The 18,815-nt window shown below is 37.4% G+C and overlaps 1 protein-coding gene across 1 annotated transcript in view; it reads left to right on the top strand.

Moving 5' to 3' along the window:
* Positions 1–18,815, top strand: part of COL14A1 (collagen type XIV alpha 1 chain) — a 128,827-nt gene that overhangs the window by 30,919 nt on the left and 79,093 nt on the right. The window contains exons 6-13 of the mRNA XM_074898499.1: positions 5,809–5,964; positions 6,671–6,790; positions 8,026–8,190; positions 8,568–8,729; positions 10,166–10,317; positions 11,340–11,469; positions 16,598–16,743; positions 18,055–18,184. Of these exons, the coding sequence (XP_074754600.1) occupies positions 5,809–5,964; positions 6,671–6,790; positions 8,026–8,190; positions 8,568–8,729; positions 10,166–10,317; positions 11,340–11,469; positions 16,598–16,743; positions 18,055–18,184 (1,161 nt within the window). The remainder of the gene's footprint in view (positions 1–5,808; positions 5,965–6,670; positions 6,791–8,025; positions 8,191–8,567; positions 8,730–10,165; positions 10,318–11,339; positions 11,470–16,597; positions 16,744–18,054; positions 18,185–18,815) is intronic.

Here is an 18,815-nt window from a genome sequence, read left to right as displayed (position 1 = left end):
CAATCAGTAATGGTCTGCCAGAAAACATCAGCACTTTCTTTGTAGTTACCTTTTATATTTATTCTGTCTCTCAAGTAAATTAAAAAGTTAAGATGTAAGTGCACAGAAAATGGCTGTATGCTTCCTTCTCTCATGCTTGAGAATTATCCCTAGTATATGTAAGCAATTAATGTATTATATTATACTATTGCTTTAATTAGTTTTGTGGCTTTAAATTCAAAAGATGTACCTTAAATAATATTTATTTATTGCTGTGTACTTTTTGAAATAAGTAAAATTATTGAACTACAGTATTCACAGTTAAATGTGACATGATTAGATACGACATGTTCAGTTAATCTTAATATTCAAACAACTCCTCCAAATAGCAAATTTGTAGGTCTGCCAGTTGGGCTATGTTAGTTTCCTGGAACAGAACAAGGTGCATGGGAAAGGGCTGGCTGCTTTATTTTATTTTATTTTATTTTATTTTATTTTATTTTATTTTTTTTTCTAGGAAGCAGGGACAAACTTCTAACCTCACTGGGCTGCTCTTTCAACCTAATGATGTTCCAGCATTTGAGTCCTTCAAATTCAAGCTATGGTTGGATATAGTTCAAAGAAAAGCAGTTATGTTGTATGCATTTGTCTGGTCCGTAGCCTGACATATGGGATGTGTTAAACTGAGGTCTAAGTGCAATGATGATATCACCAGCTCAGTGCAATAATATCAATGTCAGAATCATGGACTAGTGAGTTGCTAAATTTTGGAGCGGAACACTGTTTCACGTCCCTATTTTTTTAACTCTTTTTCTAAAAGCAGTGACATTTTGCTGATACAGATTTATATTGCCCTTGCCCTCAGTGGTGCTTCTGCTCGGCTGTCGTGCTGTCAGTCAGTGTGGAGGACTGACTTTTCTCTGTCATTCATGCTTTATTCACAAGATATTTTTCACTTGCTTCTGTCATCAAGCTTCTTGCCTTTTGTGCTTTGTTACCCCATGAACGAGTCTTCCATTCATACTGTATTATTACTGACCTCTACTTGAACTTTCTTCCTCTTTTTCCACATCCATTAGTTGACTTTTCCACTGTGACAGGGAGTAAGAAAGGAAACGACATATTGCAGACTGAGAAAGAATTATAGTCTTAACTTCTTCTAGCAGAAGAAGTGTGTGTTTTGGCTCTTGAAAATGAGAACAGTTTCATACCAAGGGGAGGCAAAATATCAAATGTGTTTCTGCAAAATGTATCATAACTGCATGCAAATTGAACTGATTCTTCTAAGGTATTGAGTCCTCCTGGGTGTCAGTGCCTGTGTTTGCTGCTTCTCCTTTTGCCTTTCAAAGAACTATTGAAGTGTAGTATTAACTCCAAGAATCAAAGAGCCACTACTTTTGTCTAAAAATCATGGGTTTATATTTATGTTTAATTAAGGCTTGTCGGTTTTTTTGGTCAAACTTGTTTTTTAACATTGCTCACTTGCTCACTGAATGCATGTGAGAAAGAACAGCAACAGGTTAAAAATGAAGCTTCAGAGAGGGGGTCAGTGTTTACAGAAGCTTGCAGACTGTGCTTTGATCTGTACATCCCCCATACTGCCAGAGTCCCTCACGGTCCTCACTCTGTACTCTGATTCTTTCAGTAGGACATCTTAAGGGTCATGTTTCAGAGGCTTCAATAACTCTCCCTCTACCCCAGAAAGCTGGATCTTTTTTTTAGTGTTGCCATCATTGGCTTCACTCTCAGCCAAACTTTGACATGAGTCTTGATAGTGCTATAGCACTTGCACATTCCGGTGGTAAGCAAATGCATCACCTCTAAAGTCTGGGGGCTTGAAGGATCAAAGGCAGGAAACTTGATTTGGTAGATGGAAAATTCCTTCAATGCTGATTATTCTTTGAAAGGTCTCCCTGACACAGAAGAACCAAAATTTTTGATGATGATGATATGACTGTTGGCAATACTGCAGTAAGTTTTGTACAAATATCCTGTCCTAATGCATTGCTAGTAGTTGTATACTGGTGTCTTTGGAGATGAAGTTTTGAGCCTATGCCTTCATTTGCGACATGCAGAAATGAGTAGATCATCCCTCTTCCTCCTCAGTTAGCTTCCTGGCAGAGTGGCAAGTTCCTTCTGCCAAATAACGCTAGGAAGATTGTCAATTTGTTATAGAAAGTCCATTAGTTTGTTACTTTCTCCTTATCAAACTTCTCCACTCCTTGTAGTTGGATGCACTGAAGACAGTTGCTGGTGTAAAATATATAAGGTCTTTTTCTGCCTTTAGAATGTTTGCAATTCTGTAATTTTCTCTGACCTAAAGATTGCAAGCTCTGTTGTTGTTTGTTGTGGAATTCAGCATTTGAAGTAGAATAATGCTATCTATTTAACATTAGGAAACATTATACAAAAATTAGGTAACTGGTCTCCTCTCTACTGTCCTGCTCTTGAAACTGGTAAGTATTGTGTAGTTCAGAGGAAAGTGGCACCTTCTCTTTCACTGCTCTTTTATTGATGACCAAGTGAAAGGGAAATATGCACAATCTGATCACAGTATTGAAACTTGTAGTGGGCTAAAACATTGAGTGTTGGAAGCTTTTTTATATGGAATTATATGCTGTCATCCTCCTTTAAGTAATGTTTTTGAGAAAATTGCCTATTAAAGTTACGTTTAGATAGCTGAAATGTTCAAAATTATCCTCAAACCCTATAGGAATTCATGACCATGAATGGTTGTATGGTTGTATGGAAAGATTATTGAAAAAGACTAGAACTGGTAATGGAAACTGTCTAATGCCAGTGGGGTGCATAAATTACTTACCACATACTGTGTATTTTAGAATAACTTTATAAGCTAAGCTAGAATGATATGGTGTTTGTATTCCTATCAGGTTTTAAAGATTTCTATACAGCATGTTATTCTGTTTAATATCTCACTGTTGTTTATTCCGTTTTAGGGAACTTTCTACAATTCTATTAAGTACAACAAGGAGAAAACATAAGCAAATAGTGGGTGTACAGAAGTAACAAAAGCTAAATGTTTTATGCAGAAAAGATTCAACAAGTTTCTCCTATCTACGAAGAACGAATCAAATTTTCACATTCTGTGACATTGCAGTACAATCTTGGATCAAACCACACATGCTTTTTTAACAAAAATATAATTGAATGATACTATTTGCACTGATCTGATGATGTGGAAATAAAATATTGAAAGGAATGCCTTTATTGTTTTCTTTATTCTCTGGATTTCTGCACTGAATGGATTTACTAAAACCAATAAAAGGTTTTATTCACGAAGCCATCACTACAGGATTAAAGAAGCCTTATAGGCACAACTTGTTGATATGAAAAGAGTAAGACCTAGGATACTAACTGGGTTTCATAGTAAGCATAAGATTTTAGAAGTAGAGATGGGAAAAGCAGCCACACAAATCCTGTTATCCTCACTGGGCTACAGGATTAAACTGCTGGGATCATACTGAAAAGGTACATCTGTGCTGTAGTACAGCTGCTTGGATGTGAATTGGGGGTCCAGTTCTACCATTCTTACTGGTGTTGAGTAGCGGTTTACTACTTTTGAAGCTTAAGCAGCTAATCATGGCCAGTGTGAGAATGGCACTGTTGAACTGCATGTTAATGAAAGACAAATACTGCCAGTAATGCAGGCTGATTAACAGGAAGTTTGTTTGGCAAAGATATTTAAAACATGAATTTTGCCATGACCAATAACTTCCTATTAAATCACAAAACAGATTCCAATCCTGCTGAAATCAAGGGAAGTTTTCCTGTTGACTTCAGTGATACAAAGATTTGGACCTCCTTTGGATTTATCTTCCAAGTTAAGATCATTTTTCTGATGCTTACTAAATGTTCCCCACTGTTTATACATTAAAATCTGTTGCCAATTCAAATAGCGTTGTCTTGTACTGTAAAAACTAAAATAAAATATTTGTTTTGGCATCTTTGTAAGTGGAATTTTTGTCATGTGTTTAGAACTTATTCTGCACTGCTAGCTGCACGTAGGAAATGTTCCCTGCTCTTCTAAAAGCATTTTTAGTACACGTTTAAGACATTAACTATAACTTTATGGAATTGGTTTCTTGCTCAGTGGATTTACACTACAGTACAAATCTAACTCTTAATTATTACCAATTGTTTGAAGACCTTCTGCACATCAGATTGTTTTTGCCTGTGAGACTATAATTTTGTTTTTAATGAAAAGATTGTAATTAATAATATGGTGTTAAAGTTTTAAGTTGCTAACCGTGTGGTTTGCTCCCTTTTTGTAACAGGAGAGCTGCTTGTGAGCTAGTGCAAGCACCTTTTTCATTATTTCTCACTGAATTACTTCTTTCATTTGCTGAACATCTCTGCCTAAGATCAGTTTATTTCTAACAATGTATTTGGTGATTCCTGTTATTACCACCTTAGGTGTTGGTATCCTTTGTCAACTAATTTATGTTGTGGGTCCTGAAAAAAATAATTATAAAAGTCAGGCTGCAGTTTACTTCCCTATTCTGCAGGTTTTTTACTGTATTCAGGGACATGATTTTCATCCCTAAATGGTTTGTGATGCATGATACCTTTTCTACTAACATGCTTTGCTTTGACTTTCCTACTTCCATCCTTATTCTGTAGTCAAGCTTGTGGGGAGTTTGCTTTTTTTTTATACTTAAACATAAACTCTTGTATGGTATAGCTGTTTCAACATCATATAGATGTTACAACATCACTTATTTGTTTCTCTTCCCTGCAATATGAATCCATTATTTCCACCACCTTACTTTTACAGTAATGCAGCCACTTCTGTGGGATGTGGCAATTCTGTCTGAGGTTATGGAAACCTCTTCCTTTCTCTTACCTCCCTTCCTGTCATTTTCCTCAAACTGAATGTGGCACTTTTGTTTAGGTGTCTTAATTTTTTAAGAATCTGTATCCCTAAGAACCTTTTAGTTGGCTTATCTTGCAATTTGTGTCTAATCTCTACTGCCATTTCCTCTGATTTCCTTGTTTGTCTCCTAAACCTTGGAGACTATTAATATGCATCTATGCTAATTCTTATCAGATCTTTTCTGTTGCTTTTTTAATGCTCTTTCATTTTTGTGTACTTTTCTATATATCTATAAGACTAAATCTTCATGTGGTGTTAGTTCTCATAGAGATTGTGAATTTAAATCAGGTTTTTGTATTTTCCTTTTGCTGTATTGAGTGCCTCTTACTTAGGTTTAATATAGAATAGTCTGTTGACTTTCGGTTTTGCTCTAGACTCCGAGGGTGAGATTCCCTTCTAGCTTTAGAAGTTTACAATGACAGCTAAAGAAGTTTTTCTACAGAGTTGTTGAGATGTATAGAAACACCTGCTTTTCTATGTTGACTATAAAAGGTGTCTTGATAATTGGTTTGGATGTCTATATCTTAGAAAGCTCTCCGCATTGTCTACACCTAAGGTTAAGTGTCGTGAACTGCATACTGTGTATGTATATTCTTGAGAATGAAAATGAAAATAGATTGCTGGTTTGATTGTGCTATATGACTCCTACTTTTTTCTATCTGGAGTATTGTATTTTTAGAAGCAGTATTTCTTTTTCATGCATCTCCCAACAGTAATTTTGAACAGTTTGATGAAAGAACTGAAGTAGATAATGGCCAAACTGTTCTATTACTGAATTTAGAACAAAGACATTTAGTGATTTTGCTTATTTCTCACTTTGTCCATGGAAAAAAACTTTACGTATTAAATTTAGTGGGAGGAGGAAGGTATACATTTATTAAGTTACAATTTTATTGTTGAATTAACAATATTTTTTTCATTTTAATGATTTGCAGGAAACCTGTTTACCTGTAAAACTCCAGCAATTGCAGATATTGTGATACTGGTAGATGGTTCTTGGAGTATTGGCAGATTCAATTTCAGGCTTGTTCGACTGTTCCTGGAAAATCTGGTTTCTGCTTTTAATGTGGGATCTGAGAAAACAAGAGTAGGTAAGGTGCCGTATTTTTTTCTTAATATTTCCATAGCAATGTAAACATTTTATTATTTCAGGATAGTTAACAGCTTAATGCTACTCATTTGTGCAAGATTCCTCCTCACCTGCAAGTAGCACTTCTATCATAAGAGTAATGCTGCTGCAATGCTTGTAGTATTAATTTCTTGCAGTTTACTCTGATACTCAACTTATGTAAACTCTAATGCAATGTCAATGGAGAAGAAAAAACAGTGGAAAGAGTCTTACTGACTTCAGTCAGCATTAGATCAAACCCTTGCATTTTAATTTTTGGATGAAGAATGTGCCAATAGATGGCTTTTTGTCATGGATTAAACTGGCTCAGATGTTGTATTTCTGTTCTGCTGTGTATATTTTAGTCTGTTCAAAAGTTTATTAAATAAAATTCTTCTTTTACAAAAAACAATTTCTTGGAATCACTAAACTGAAAAAGTTTGGGTACTCTTTCTCATTTACTTTCCTTAGCACTTGAAAGAAAGGTTTTGAAAATAAATTGAGGAGTTGCCACTAAGAACAACTCTATACTATTCTTTTTGCATCAAGCAATGCAGTTTTTCTAGTGTGGTAGCAAAGCTAATTGTGGTTAGCTTACTATGGTGAGCAGTTGGTAACCAAGTATGTAAAATGTACTTTGAAAAAAATGCTTTATTGTCTAATGGGTTACCTTAATTTCTGCTCTTTAGGTCTTGCACAGTACAGTGGTGATCCCCGAATTGAATGGCATTTGAATGCCTATGGCACAAAAGATGCTGTTTTGGATGCAGTCCGTAATCTACCATATAAGGGAGGGAACACATTAACAGGTACTGTCTATGTTTTAGCTTTTGCTTTATATGACAAAACATACTCTGCTTCACAGACTAGGAAGTGTTAGTGCCTATTATGAAGGCAAAAAGGGTAGGGTTTTTGCAGCTTGCTAATGGTTTTATCCAGTGTCAGTGAAGTCTTTTCTGAAGTGCTTGACTCATTGGCATCACTGGGAGTCTTTCTGGTCAAGACAAGGTCTCATAAAACAAAGCGTACATGAATTCTCTGTGCTGGAAGTAAAGTCTTTTACCTGCTAGGAAGAAAATGCAAAATCCATTCATAACATTCATGCACAGATCTTTCTTCTGGAGAAGGAAAGAATGCTGTTTTAATATCTGACAACTGGCAATAGTGACTTTTCAAATGATCACCTGGGGCTTTTAGATTTCCACTGACCTTTTAGCAGTTAGAGCACTGAAGCCCCAGAAGACACTTAGTGATGGATAAATGGGAGATGCCCGTCAACCTGGGAAAAATACCGTCTCTGAATACAATTCCAGTATCATTAAAGCAGCAGTTAGTAATATTGCCTGTCTTGCCAGCAGAATGATATATCGAAAGACACAGACATGGCTTTAAGTAAATTGCTGCCTTTTTTGGTTTTGGCAGGGAGGGAAGGGGAGAAAGAATGTGGAAGATTCTCTTCTTCTGCAACAAGCCTTTATTTGGTAGAAGGATTGATTGCAGTGGACAAAGGACAGAAGGACTCTAGTATGAGTCTAGGAATGAGATTACTGTGAGGTAGCAGTTATTAGAATCAGATTCTCCCTAAGCTTTATTTAAGCTTTTCTTCAGCTTGTAAATTGGAAAGAACAAACAAAACCCCAAACAAATTAAAGTAACATTGTATGTAGTATTGGGATTTACTAAGCTATCCAGAGCATGTGCTTTCATATGAGTGAGGTAGGTAGAAGGAGAGGGGACTTCCTATTCTAACTTTGTAGAGTAAGAAACAAAAGATGATCCATTTACAGGAAGATCAATTTAGGTTTCCATGGCCAGTTTAAAATACATTGATCAAAAGGCTGCTAAAGATTAATGTCACCTTCTCTCTAGTTTAGGTGGCTTGTTGGAATTTAATCTTTCAGTAAATAAATTATTTTGTACTTACTCTTCATTAAAAGATTTCTCTGGATTTTTAAATTGAATGGAAAGATACACACTGTGATATTAGCAAAATTAATGGACGTTTTTCCCTCTTAAAGTCTTTTAAAAGTCTTTCCTTTTTCAGGTCTTGCCTTAACTTACATTTTGGAAAACAGCTTTAAGCCTGAAGCAGGTGCAAGACCTGGAGTATCTAAAATTGGTATACTGATCACTGATGGGAAGTCCCAAGATGATGTTATCCCTCCTGCTAAAAACCTGCGAGATGCTGGCATTGAGCTGTTTGCTATTGGTGTGTATTCTACTATATCCATATATTATGTCCCATTATACTCTGGGGTATTTGTATCTGTTGCCCTCTATATTAAGGAAGTGTTCTTTTCTGTCTGTATCCAGTATGTATCATCATTAATTTAAATCTTCTTTAATATGTTCTCCAAATCATTGCTGCTATAACTGGAATTGAGCAATATACATGGATTCTACATTATCAGGAGACAGCTGAAAAAGTGCCAGTTATGCTGGCAGAAATTAACATCTTGAAGTAAAATCTTAACAACAGAGCAATCTGCAGTTGATCATTAAAAAAATTGGAAGAATTATCTTTTCTTAACTTTTTAAAATCTTTTTTGTTGCAATCGTTTTCTTTATTTTTCTTTCCAATGAAAGGTGTAAAGAATGCAGATATAAACGAACTCAAAGAGATTGCCTCTGAACCTGACAGCACACATGTCTACAATGTTGCTGACTTTAACTTCATGCATACCATTGTTGAAGGTCTTACCAGAACAGTGTGCTCACGAGTAGAGGAACAGGAAAAGGAAATCAAAGGTGAATAAGAAACAAGATGTAATATAACAGTGTGAATTTAGAGCTACAAATCCTATTCCAAATACCTGCAGTTCTTCTGTTACCTGCGGGCTTCTGGCACTTGACTCATGCTGTATATTTTTTTGCTTACAATAAAGTATATTGTCAGGGAAGTTATCTTCTTAGGTGTGTTTTACTCTTGCTTTGGTATCTTTGATCTTTTGCTCTCTGTCTTTGATAGTGGCAAATATTATAGTATTTGGTAGTACCAAAAAATGAAAAAGTATACATTCATTCTGTCATAACTATTTCCAAGTGGTGGATAAGGAATTTTTTTTTTTATAGTACACAATATTGGGGATGAATTACTTTAACAGCTGCACATGGAATTGTTATGTTTGTGCCGTGCTTTCCATCTCCAAACTTACTGTTTTTATTGTCTCATAAGTTTTCAAAATTTTGAACTATTAAGATTGCTTTGTCCCTTCCTGATGATGGGTTTATTCCTCGTATTTAATGCACAAGAAATATATTTCAGGGCATAAGAAAAGAAGGCGGTGAAGAAAATTGATCTTATGTAAAAGCCTCCTCTGACTACAGTATTTTTCTTTTGCTGAACAAAAGAAATGGCTATGAAAAAACGTCACAATTTGCCAGAGAAATAGTCCTACCTGAGGAAACTTCTGAAAGACTACAGTGGCTTTTGTTTGTATTGCTTGGCTTGTGATTCTGTAATATCACAGAAATATTGAGTGATTTTTCAATAAGCTTGTAATATATATCAGTAAGGAAGGCTGTCTTTCACACATATTTCTACCTGTGCAATGAGAAAGTGTGTATTAGTAAGGCTTCATTCCATCTTTTCCCTCTTTTTTTATTCCCCTGGGAACTGGAAGAAATACAGAATATTAACTGTGTCTTGTGGGGGGAGTAAGCAGTCAGTTGGGAAATTGAGAGGGAGAGGATGGAAAAAACATAGAGACATGAGACATCTTTGTGGAAAGGAATGATTGCCAGACAAGATGACCATTCACTACATCTCTTCAATCTGCTGACAAGCAACATATCAGTTTCCAACCTGCAGAGGACCACAGGAGATCACAGCTGTGTATGTACTTAAATGTTTTTCATGACTGGGAGGAAAGGAGCCTGAAAAAAACACCCAGAAAGAAAGGACTTGAAAGACTGATGGGAAGAAGGACAGAAGGCTTCGTTTTGTATTTTTGTCTCTTTCACATAAAGGTTTATGAAAGAGCAGGGAGGCTTAGTTCCAGTGAAAGTTTTATGTGCAGTACTCATTAGTTCTTTGTTTCCATTGAAAATGACCTAAATAAATGTGCAGTAGCCAACTATTTGTTTTTCTGATGAGGAATGATCTTTGGAGCTTCAGCAAATAAAACAAACCAAATAATTATATTGCAGAGGAGAATAAAAAATATGTGTTGTCTCTAACCTAGGAACAATTGTTGCTTCACTTGGGGCTCCTTCGGATTTGGTCACATCTGAGGTAACAGCTAGAGGATTCCGGGTTAGCTGGACCCATGCACCAGGCAAAGTGGAAAAATACAGGGTTGTGTACTATCCCACTCGAGGAGGACAACCGGAAGAGGTAATAGGAGGAAAAGCTTCCCAGAAATTTTTAATGCAACCACAAGAAGTAACAAGACAGAAAATCCGTGGTCTTATGTAAACCTACCCTGAGGTCTTATTTAAACCTATCCTGAAATTCCCTATGTGGGCTGTGAAGCCCACCACAGAAAGGAGATATGGTTGCATTGGATGGTGGTGAAGATTAGGTAGTAGCCAGGCTGCTTTTCTGTCATGTAATTTAAAGTAAATGTGCTATAACAATGAGCACTTCTGGGAGCTGGGGTGAACCTGCATTTTTGCTTACATATACGGTTACTTGAACCAATTTATAGACTTTATGTGCACCATTCTGTTTACAAGAACAGAAGAGGTAGGAGCTGATGGTGAGCCATATTTTCAGTTCTAAGAAAAAGTAATTCATAAAAGGAAGATGATACGGGTGTATACTTTGGGACATCTACAACTGGTCATTGAAAATCTGGAGAGAGGTGTTTGAATAGGGCTTAGGCATTTTGGAGATGGGAAAAAGTGCAATGGAACAAGCTTTTGGTTTCAGCTGACAACTTACAAAATTGAATGGAAAGGCAGAAGAGCAAAAGGATTTAACTAAGGATGTATTTTGTTTCTTTTTGTACTAGAAACTTGTTTAGCATGGATATGTGTTAATGTCAATTTGAAGTACTGTGCGTATGCATATGTAGTACTAAAGAAATATTTTTGATGATATAATAATTATATCAAAAAGTGCCCAATAGACACTTTTAAACTATTCCATACACTTTATTTATCTAAGCAATACCTTTGATCTAAATGGCTACTTATATCAGCTAAACATTTTGATGATGTATATAGTTGCTGGTTTTTTGTTTTTCAGACGCATTGCTGTACTTAAAGGTAGCAAAAGCAAATTTGATTTACGAAACTTTAGTACGTTGATTCTTAGATGCCAGTGTAAAAATTGCCTGAAAGAGGGATTGATTGATTGACAGTAATATAGTTATTTTGTTTTATGTGTATTTAGTTTAATTTTCTTCTAAACAGGTTGTGGTTGATGGAAGCTTGTCAACGGCAGTTCTGAAAAACCTGATGTCTTTAACTGAATACCAAATAGCTGTATTTGCTATATACTCAAATGCTGCTAGTGAGGGCCTCCGTGGAACTGAAACTACACGTAAGTGTCTTTATCATGTTCGTCATGGTTGACTGTCTGCATTTAATCACACTGTGTATGCATTAGTCTTTGTGAAAAAGAAGTACAGAAGGGAGTCTTTTTCAGTTTAGCTTCTTTTAATGCATTTGCCTTAAATTAATTTCAGTTAGAATTAATTCTGGGCTAAGTTCCTAAGTCCAAATGCTCTGTGGATATTTAAACACTGAGAAAGGTTTTATCTCTAGGCTGAACTTTGAAGTTGGTTGTATTGAACCCTAGATTAGAACATTCCTATACTTTGGGTGTGGAGCCAAGCTTTATAAATTAGGTTTGTGGCTGAAGATGATCTCATGAGTGGAGGATGAGGTGGGATCAGAAATACCTGCACATGATTCCCACCATGCCAAAGATTTCAAGGTAACTTCTGTCAGTTTCTTACTAAATTACTCAGTTAATTTCTGGCTCTAAAGTGGTGATTTGTTGTATTGTTAGAGTGGATAATTTACAGTTTGGGGTTCTGTAATGAAAACTATGCTTGTACATGAGATAATGTACTGCTGTTGATTGTATCAATTTTATTTATTATATACAAAATACAGTTACATTTTTAGTAGATATGACAGATATTAGGAATGGAAGTGTAACTTTTTAGTTAAAACTAGGAGCCAGGAAATTAATAGATGATATCTGCTGGAAGAACAACAGAGCAGGGCTCAAGCAATCTAGATTTCTACAGTGCTTTGACAACAACTTCCTGACACAAGTGAACAAGGAGCCAGCAAGAAAAGGTGTGCTGCTGTAGTTGATACTTAAAAACAAGGAAGAACTGATGAGGGGGTGAGGAGTTAGTCACAGGTAGCTTGGGCTGATGTGACCATGAGATGGTGAAAGTCGGGGTTCTGAGAGGAGGGAGGAGTGCAGAAAGCAGGACCGCAACTCTGGAGTTCAGCATAGCAGTCTTCAGTCTCTTCAGAGAAGTGCTGGAGAGAAGAGGGATCCAGAAGAGCAGCATGACCCAAAGATAACATCCTACAAGCTCAAGAAAGTTCCATACTGACAAGTAGAAAATCAAACAAAGGTGACAGGATGCAGGCATGGATAAGCAAGGAGCTGAGACGTAAAAAGGAAGAGTATGAGAGAGAGAAGATGCAGATGATCTGGAAGTATAGAGATGCTGTCTGATCTTGTAGGGGTGAGTTTAGGAATGCCATGGCCAACCTGGTGCTGAATCTGGCAAGGGATGCAAAGAACAACAAAAATGGGCTCTACAAGTGCATAAACAGTGAAAGGAAGACTGAGGAAAACATTGGTCCACTCCTGAATGGGACAGGGGACCAGGTGACAAGTGAAGTGGAAAACACTGAGTTACCCGCCTTTGACTTGGTCTTTATCCGTTAAGATGGCCTTCAGAAATCCCAGGATGCTGATATTGGTGGGGAAGTCTGGAGAAAGGAAGACTTACCCTCATTTGAGGAGTACCAGTACAGGGAGCACTTAAGCAAACTAGATGCACTTCAGTCCATGGGACTGGATGGGCTGCACCTGTGAGTGCTGAAGGAGCTGGTTTATGTCATTGTGAGGACAGTCTCGATTATTCTTGATAGGTCATGGTGCCTGGGAGAAGTTCCTGAACACTAGAAGAAAGCAAATGTCAATCCTTTGTGAAACAGGATCTGGGGAACTACAGGCTGGTCATTGTCACCTCAATTCCTGGGATGGCAATGGAGTCACTAATCCTTGAAACCCTTTTCCAAACACCTGTAGGTCAAGGAGATGATTGGAATTAGTCAGCATGGATATATTAAGGGGAAAACATTTGACCTTGTGCAGTTCAACAAAGGGAAATTCTACCCCTGGGGAGGAATAAAAATATGTGTCATTATACACTGTAGGGTGACCATCTGGAAGGCATCCCTGCAGAGAAGAACCTGGGTGTCTTGGTAAACAACAAGCTGACTGTGAACCAGCAATGCAGCCTTGTCACAAAGAATGCCAAGAGCCTTCTGGATTGCATTAGAAAAGGATTGCCAGTGGGTTGAGGGAGGTGATTCTTGCCCTGTGCTCAGCGCTGATGAGGCCACACCTGGATGCTTGGTCCTGTGCTGGGCTCCCCAGTACAAGAGAGATGTGGACTTACTGGACTGGAGTGAGTCCAGTGAAAGGCCACAAAGATGATTAAGGGCTTGGAGCATCTTTCATAAGAGGACAGGCTAAGACAGCTATTCAGCCTGGAGGAGAGAAGGCTTAGTGTGATCTTATCAATGTGTAAAAATCCCTGATGGGAAGGAATGAAGAAGAGAAAGCCAGACTCTTCTCAGTGGTGCCCACTGACAAGACAAGAGTCAATGGGCACAAATTAAAACATAAAATTAAATCTGAAGATAAAAAGATACGATTTTATTTTGATGGTGTTCAAACTCTGGAATAGGTTGTCCAGAGAGGTTGTGGAGTCTGCATCTCTGGAAATATTTAAAACCCAACTGGACACAGTTCTGAGCAACCTGCTCTAGCTGACCCTGACTGTCAGGGAAGTTAGTTAGACTAGATGATCTCAAGAGGTGCCTTTTACCTTTGAATGTTTCTTTGATTCTGTATCAGTGCTAGTTTTCCCAATCTAAAAAGAAAATAAAGTAGGATCATATAAAATTATTTGAGACTTCAGTTTTAGTTTAAGTCTCCAAAAATGTCATCTCCAGTGTTTAGGACACACACAGTGTTAGGACCTGTTTTAATTTATTGAGACAGAGAGAACAGTCACACACTGAGCCAACAGGATTGTTTCATATTGCACCTGGTTTTCCTTTGAAGTCACCTAATCAAGTTCTGACGGAGCCCAGTCCTGCTGACTTTCTGTGGTTTGATCAGATCACACCCCAAGGTCATGCAGCATCAAGCATTTAATACAGCTGTCTTTGATAGTGTTGGAAGTAATACTCTGATTAATCACTCCAAATACTAAAATACCTGCAGTTTGAAAGTAATTTTTACTATCCTAATGGAGAACTATGGAAAACTGTATTTTACATTCCTGCCTTTGTGTGAGATACTGATTAAAATAGCCACCAATCACATTTGTTCATACAGAACATTGAAAATAGCTTACAGGTATGTGAAATCTAGACATATTCAGTATGTGTATTGTACAGATAATTAGAAAGATTTCTGATTTATTAGTCACTCCTAACTTGAAATAAGTATGAAATACATTCACATTTTAATTTCCTGCAAATATATTTTTACCTGGTTTAGTTTATTCCAGTTGTTTTTTAGTAGGTTTAAGTTATCCCTGTGTTACCAGAGTAACTCTTCAGCTGAAAATTCCAGTATAAATGATCACTTGTTTAATTTCTAGTCACCTCTTCATTAATTATTATTTATATTGCCAGAGTGTCTAGGATTTCCTGTTGTGAGTTAAAATATGAGTCATAAGTTAGTTAGAGGATACTTTCCTTGCAGATTTTTAGAATCAAAATGTGGAAAAAGATATTCTCTGTTATCCTAGAGCAGTTTAAATATGGTAGGAAGTCCCTTCGGAGTATCTCAACATATAGTTTCTTTCTGTAGGTATCAGAGGTCTGAGTGGAGCTCTGAAGGAGAGTGAAGTACATTTGAAAATGTTTTATGGGTTGTTTCTCCCTATAATTAGAGGAATTGTGTGAATTCATAGGAATATAAACCAGCACATCAACAAGGGTTTAAACAGGATGGAGGTGTGTTGTGAAAGGTTTGGAAGTGAAGATAGATGAGTGACCTGGAAGTGGAAACCTAAAGAGAGGCCTGGGTTGAAGGTTCCTGGTTTTGCCCATGTTTACAGACTTGAACAACAGACTGGGTGAACGGCTTCAGTGAACAAGAAAGGACAAGGCTGGCATGTTTTGTATGAAGTTGAGAGCTCTGTTCAAGCTTGTTGAACATAGATACACTACTCCTTGGAGATGTCAGCTAGGTAGGCTGCAATTTTCATTTGGACAAGGACATTAGAGGAGCTCTGTGAACTACTAGCACTGTAATTAGAATTAGTTGCTGAATCTATGTTTGCAGATCAGATTCTTCAGAAACATGCAAAACAGCTTTGTAGAAGCTTACCATGCAGCCTATCACAGTCTCAGAGTTCCTACTAGGAAATGTTTGATAGTGATTACCAATTGCCTTCTGTTTGGTTCAGACCCTTTGAGTCATTTTAGGGACTGTTCTCAGTGTAGAAGTTCCAAAAGAGCCACTAACATTCCATTATACCTCTCCAGTGACTGGATATGTTGGTGGGATCTATCAATGATGTAACTAACAGCAGTGGAGAGTCCTTGGGATGTTATTCTGTGAGAAGAAGAAAGTGAGGACAATTGGAGAAGTGCAAAATGCTGCTCTAAAGAGTCACAGATATAGAAAGAAATATTCAGGAACCCCCATTAGTGCTATGTTCTGTTATCAGTGCCTTAAATTCACAAGTAAAGCATGTTTGAATTGCACTCAGCCTGCTTAGCTGTACTCACCAGGTTAGCATTAGCCATGATTTGCAGTGGATTATTTTGCCTACATTTGCATAATCCCACTGATATAGGCCTAGGAGCCAGTTTGGACAGTCCAGGCCTTAAACATACAACCATTTGTAGTTAAAATATTTTGATGTGTGCATCATGCTTGTTCAGGGTTTCCTCCAGGATGTCCTACCTCATGGCTGTCTCTCCCATGCTCTGGCTTGGGAATTACTGCCAGAAAGAGCCACCTGTGGGGACTGCTACTTGTTCCTAATAGCAGCTGTGCCCATTCTGTGCCCAGGAGGATGACCAAGTGACTGGTCATGCTCCTGCAGATCAGGGAGAAGGAAGGGTGAGATCTGAACAGAATCATTTGGTGCTTAAAGGACAGAAATCCTCCCACTTGAAATGTTCAAAGCCATTTAGGACAAATTGCTGAAACGCTTTGTAAAAGGTAACTCTGCCCTGGTGTTAGAATTGGTTAGGTCATAATTTCCTTGTTTCTCTAGTTCTGTGTTCTTTTATGTACTAAACATAGTTGTGGCATACAGACAGCACTTCCATGACTGGAGATAGCTATATTCCTTTGTTTCCTGGTGTAAAATAAATTGTTTGAAAAACAGCTGGTTGTTCAAATGAGACAACTGAAGTGTCCATCTCTTGTTCCACTGTAGTTGCCTTGCCAACAGCATCAGATCTGCAATTGTACGATGTGTCACAGAGCAGCATGAGAGCAAAGTGGAATGGAGTAGTGGGTGCCACAGGTTACATGATCCTGTATGCTCCCCTCACAGAAGGATTGGCAGCAGATGAGAAAGAGGTGACGTATTGTGCTTTCATTTGAATAGCAATTATTGAAAGAATAAATCTTGTGAAGAATAAATTAGTACACAGCTTTTAACCTCCAACTTGATCAACAAATACTTTGGTTTTTTTTCTTTCCATGACTGCCTTAAGTACTGTACGTGTTACAGACTATGAATAAAGTGCAAATGCCAGTTGATTATTTTTATATGTCATTGCCATAAAAATACAACAATTTCAGCTGAATTGAAGTGACTGTTTTGAAATTATATATGAGGTGATACTGTATCATCATATAAAACTAACACTCAAAGGAAGAAAAAAATAAAGTAAAACTAAGATACTTTTTACATGTGTTATCAGAAGAATATGAAGTTTAGCCTTTGTTCTCGTCAGGATCTTCAAAAGTAAATAAAGATTGCAGGTATGACCTTTAGGGGTTTTCTTTTAGTACTGTTCAACTTTTATTTTTAAATGTAAAAATAATACCTTCCATTAAAAGTGATTTTTAGAAGGAAAAGAATGTGGGACAAGGTAAAGTCTGATCTTCTGTCATTAAAATAGTGAAAATGGTAGACTTTTTCTAAAGTTGTTAGCATAGTTCCAATGGAACTTCTGGTCTAGGATTTAAAAGTTTTTATGCTCAAGTTTCTATATGTATAGTTAAGATTATGTACAGCATCCCTGTTCAAGCAAGAACACTAAAAAGCATGCAGGGGCATGTGAATGTGAAGAGCGTGGGGAGCTACTGAAAGCTCGCATAGACTTGTGCTCTGCTAAATGAGTGGCTGTGAGCACATAATTCTGTTAAAAATGGGGCCTCCCTGAAAACTAGCTGATTCAGGAGGACTGAGCCTTACCCGAAGAAAGACTTTTTTTCAGTAAATAAGTCAGTCCACGTTAATGTGGCTCTCAGTGAAGAGGTGGAGGAGAATGATACCTTAAATAGCAACAGATCTGAGCTTCAATGTGCATGGAAATCAATTCCTCCTATGAAATTTCAGTCCTATGACTGAAGATGAAACAAGGTGTAGCTGGGAATGAAAAGGCATTAGTAGCTGCACATTCTAGAGAGGACTGTTTTGTCATTGCTAATGTGACTAGTTACTGTCTTCTTACCTATATGTTGGCTTATGCCTTTTGACAGTTTTGTTCTTTTGTTTATTGTGCAAAATCCAAAATCTTGGGCCAAGTACTGCAGACACAGTATCATACAAATGCTCAGGAGAGCATTTGATCACATAGCTAGTGTGTAAGTTGTATGCTTCCTCATCATGAGCTAATTCAGAAATAATGTGTCTTTTTTTTTTGTTCATGGTGTTTTTAGATAAAAATTGGGGCGGCTTCAACGGATCTTGAACTAGATGGACTATTGCCCAATACAGAATATACAGTCACAGTTTATGCCATGTTTGGAGAAGAAGCTAGTGATCCCCTTACAGGACAAGAAACTACATGTAGGTTGCACATATCTATATTCACTTCAGTGTTAATAAAATTTCAGAATAGTCTTTGCACATATTAGAGCAGACATTGGATTTAAAAATCTGATTTGAATACTTCACAGGGCAAGATCTTAACTGTGCTTAAGTTTTTCAGTGTGAATACTTAATTTATAGAGGCTGAGGATGTGAGTTTTTACAAAGCAGCTTGGTTTTGGAACAGGACCGTGAACTCTTCTCTCTCGTTGGTAGTGGTATTGTGGATATCCCTGTTGATTTGGTGGAACTCCTGATGATTTTCTGAACTTGCTGAAAGTGAATGAAGGTCACTGTGTAGAGCTAAATTGAGACTGCTGTGTTTAGCCTCCTGTAGCCAGAGAACCAGGTGTGTGTGAGAGCCTGCTCAGATGGAGAAGTTCATTCCTCTGTCTCAGTAATAGTACAGACAGAAAAGAAGCGAAGATTTCTGTCCAACTTCTGCTGCCTAACATCTGGTAAACGAAGGGTTGGAAAGCGCCTGTGCACTCATGATAGATGGTGTGTTTTTAATAAGCAGCAAGAATTTTGCCAGCTAAATTCTGTCCTCTGCTAACTGTATACAGCACTGTATGTCAGCTCTCTAAATAGCCTCAGCATTTGGAAGACA

Source organism: Athene noctua, chromosome 2, assembly GCF_965140245.1.
Source record: "Athene noctua chromosome 2, bAthNoc1.hap1.1, whole genome shotgun sequence".
NCBI lineage: Eukaryota > Metazoa > Chordata > Aves > Strigiformes > Strigidae > Athene > Athene noctua.
Note: the sequence above shows the minus strand (reverse complement) of the source record. Positions and strands in the feature narration are given on the sequence as shown.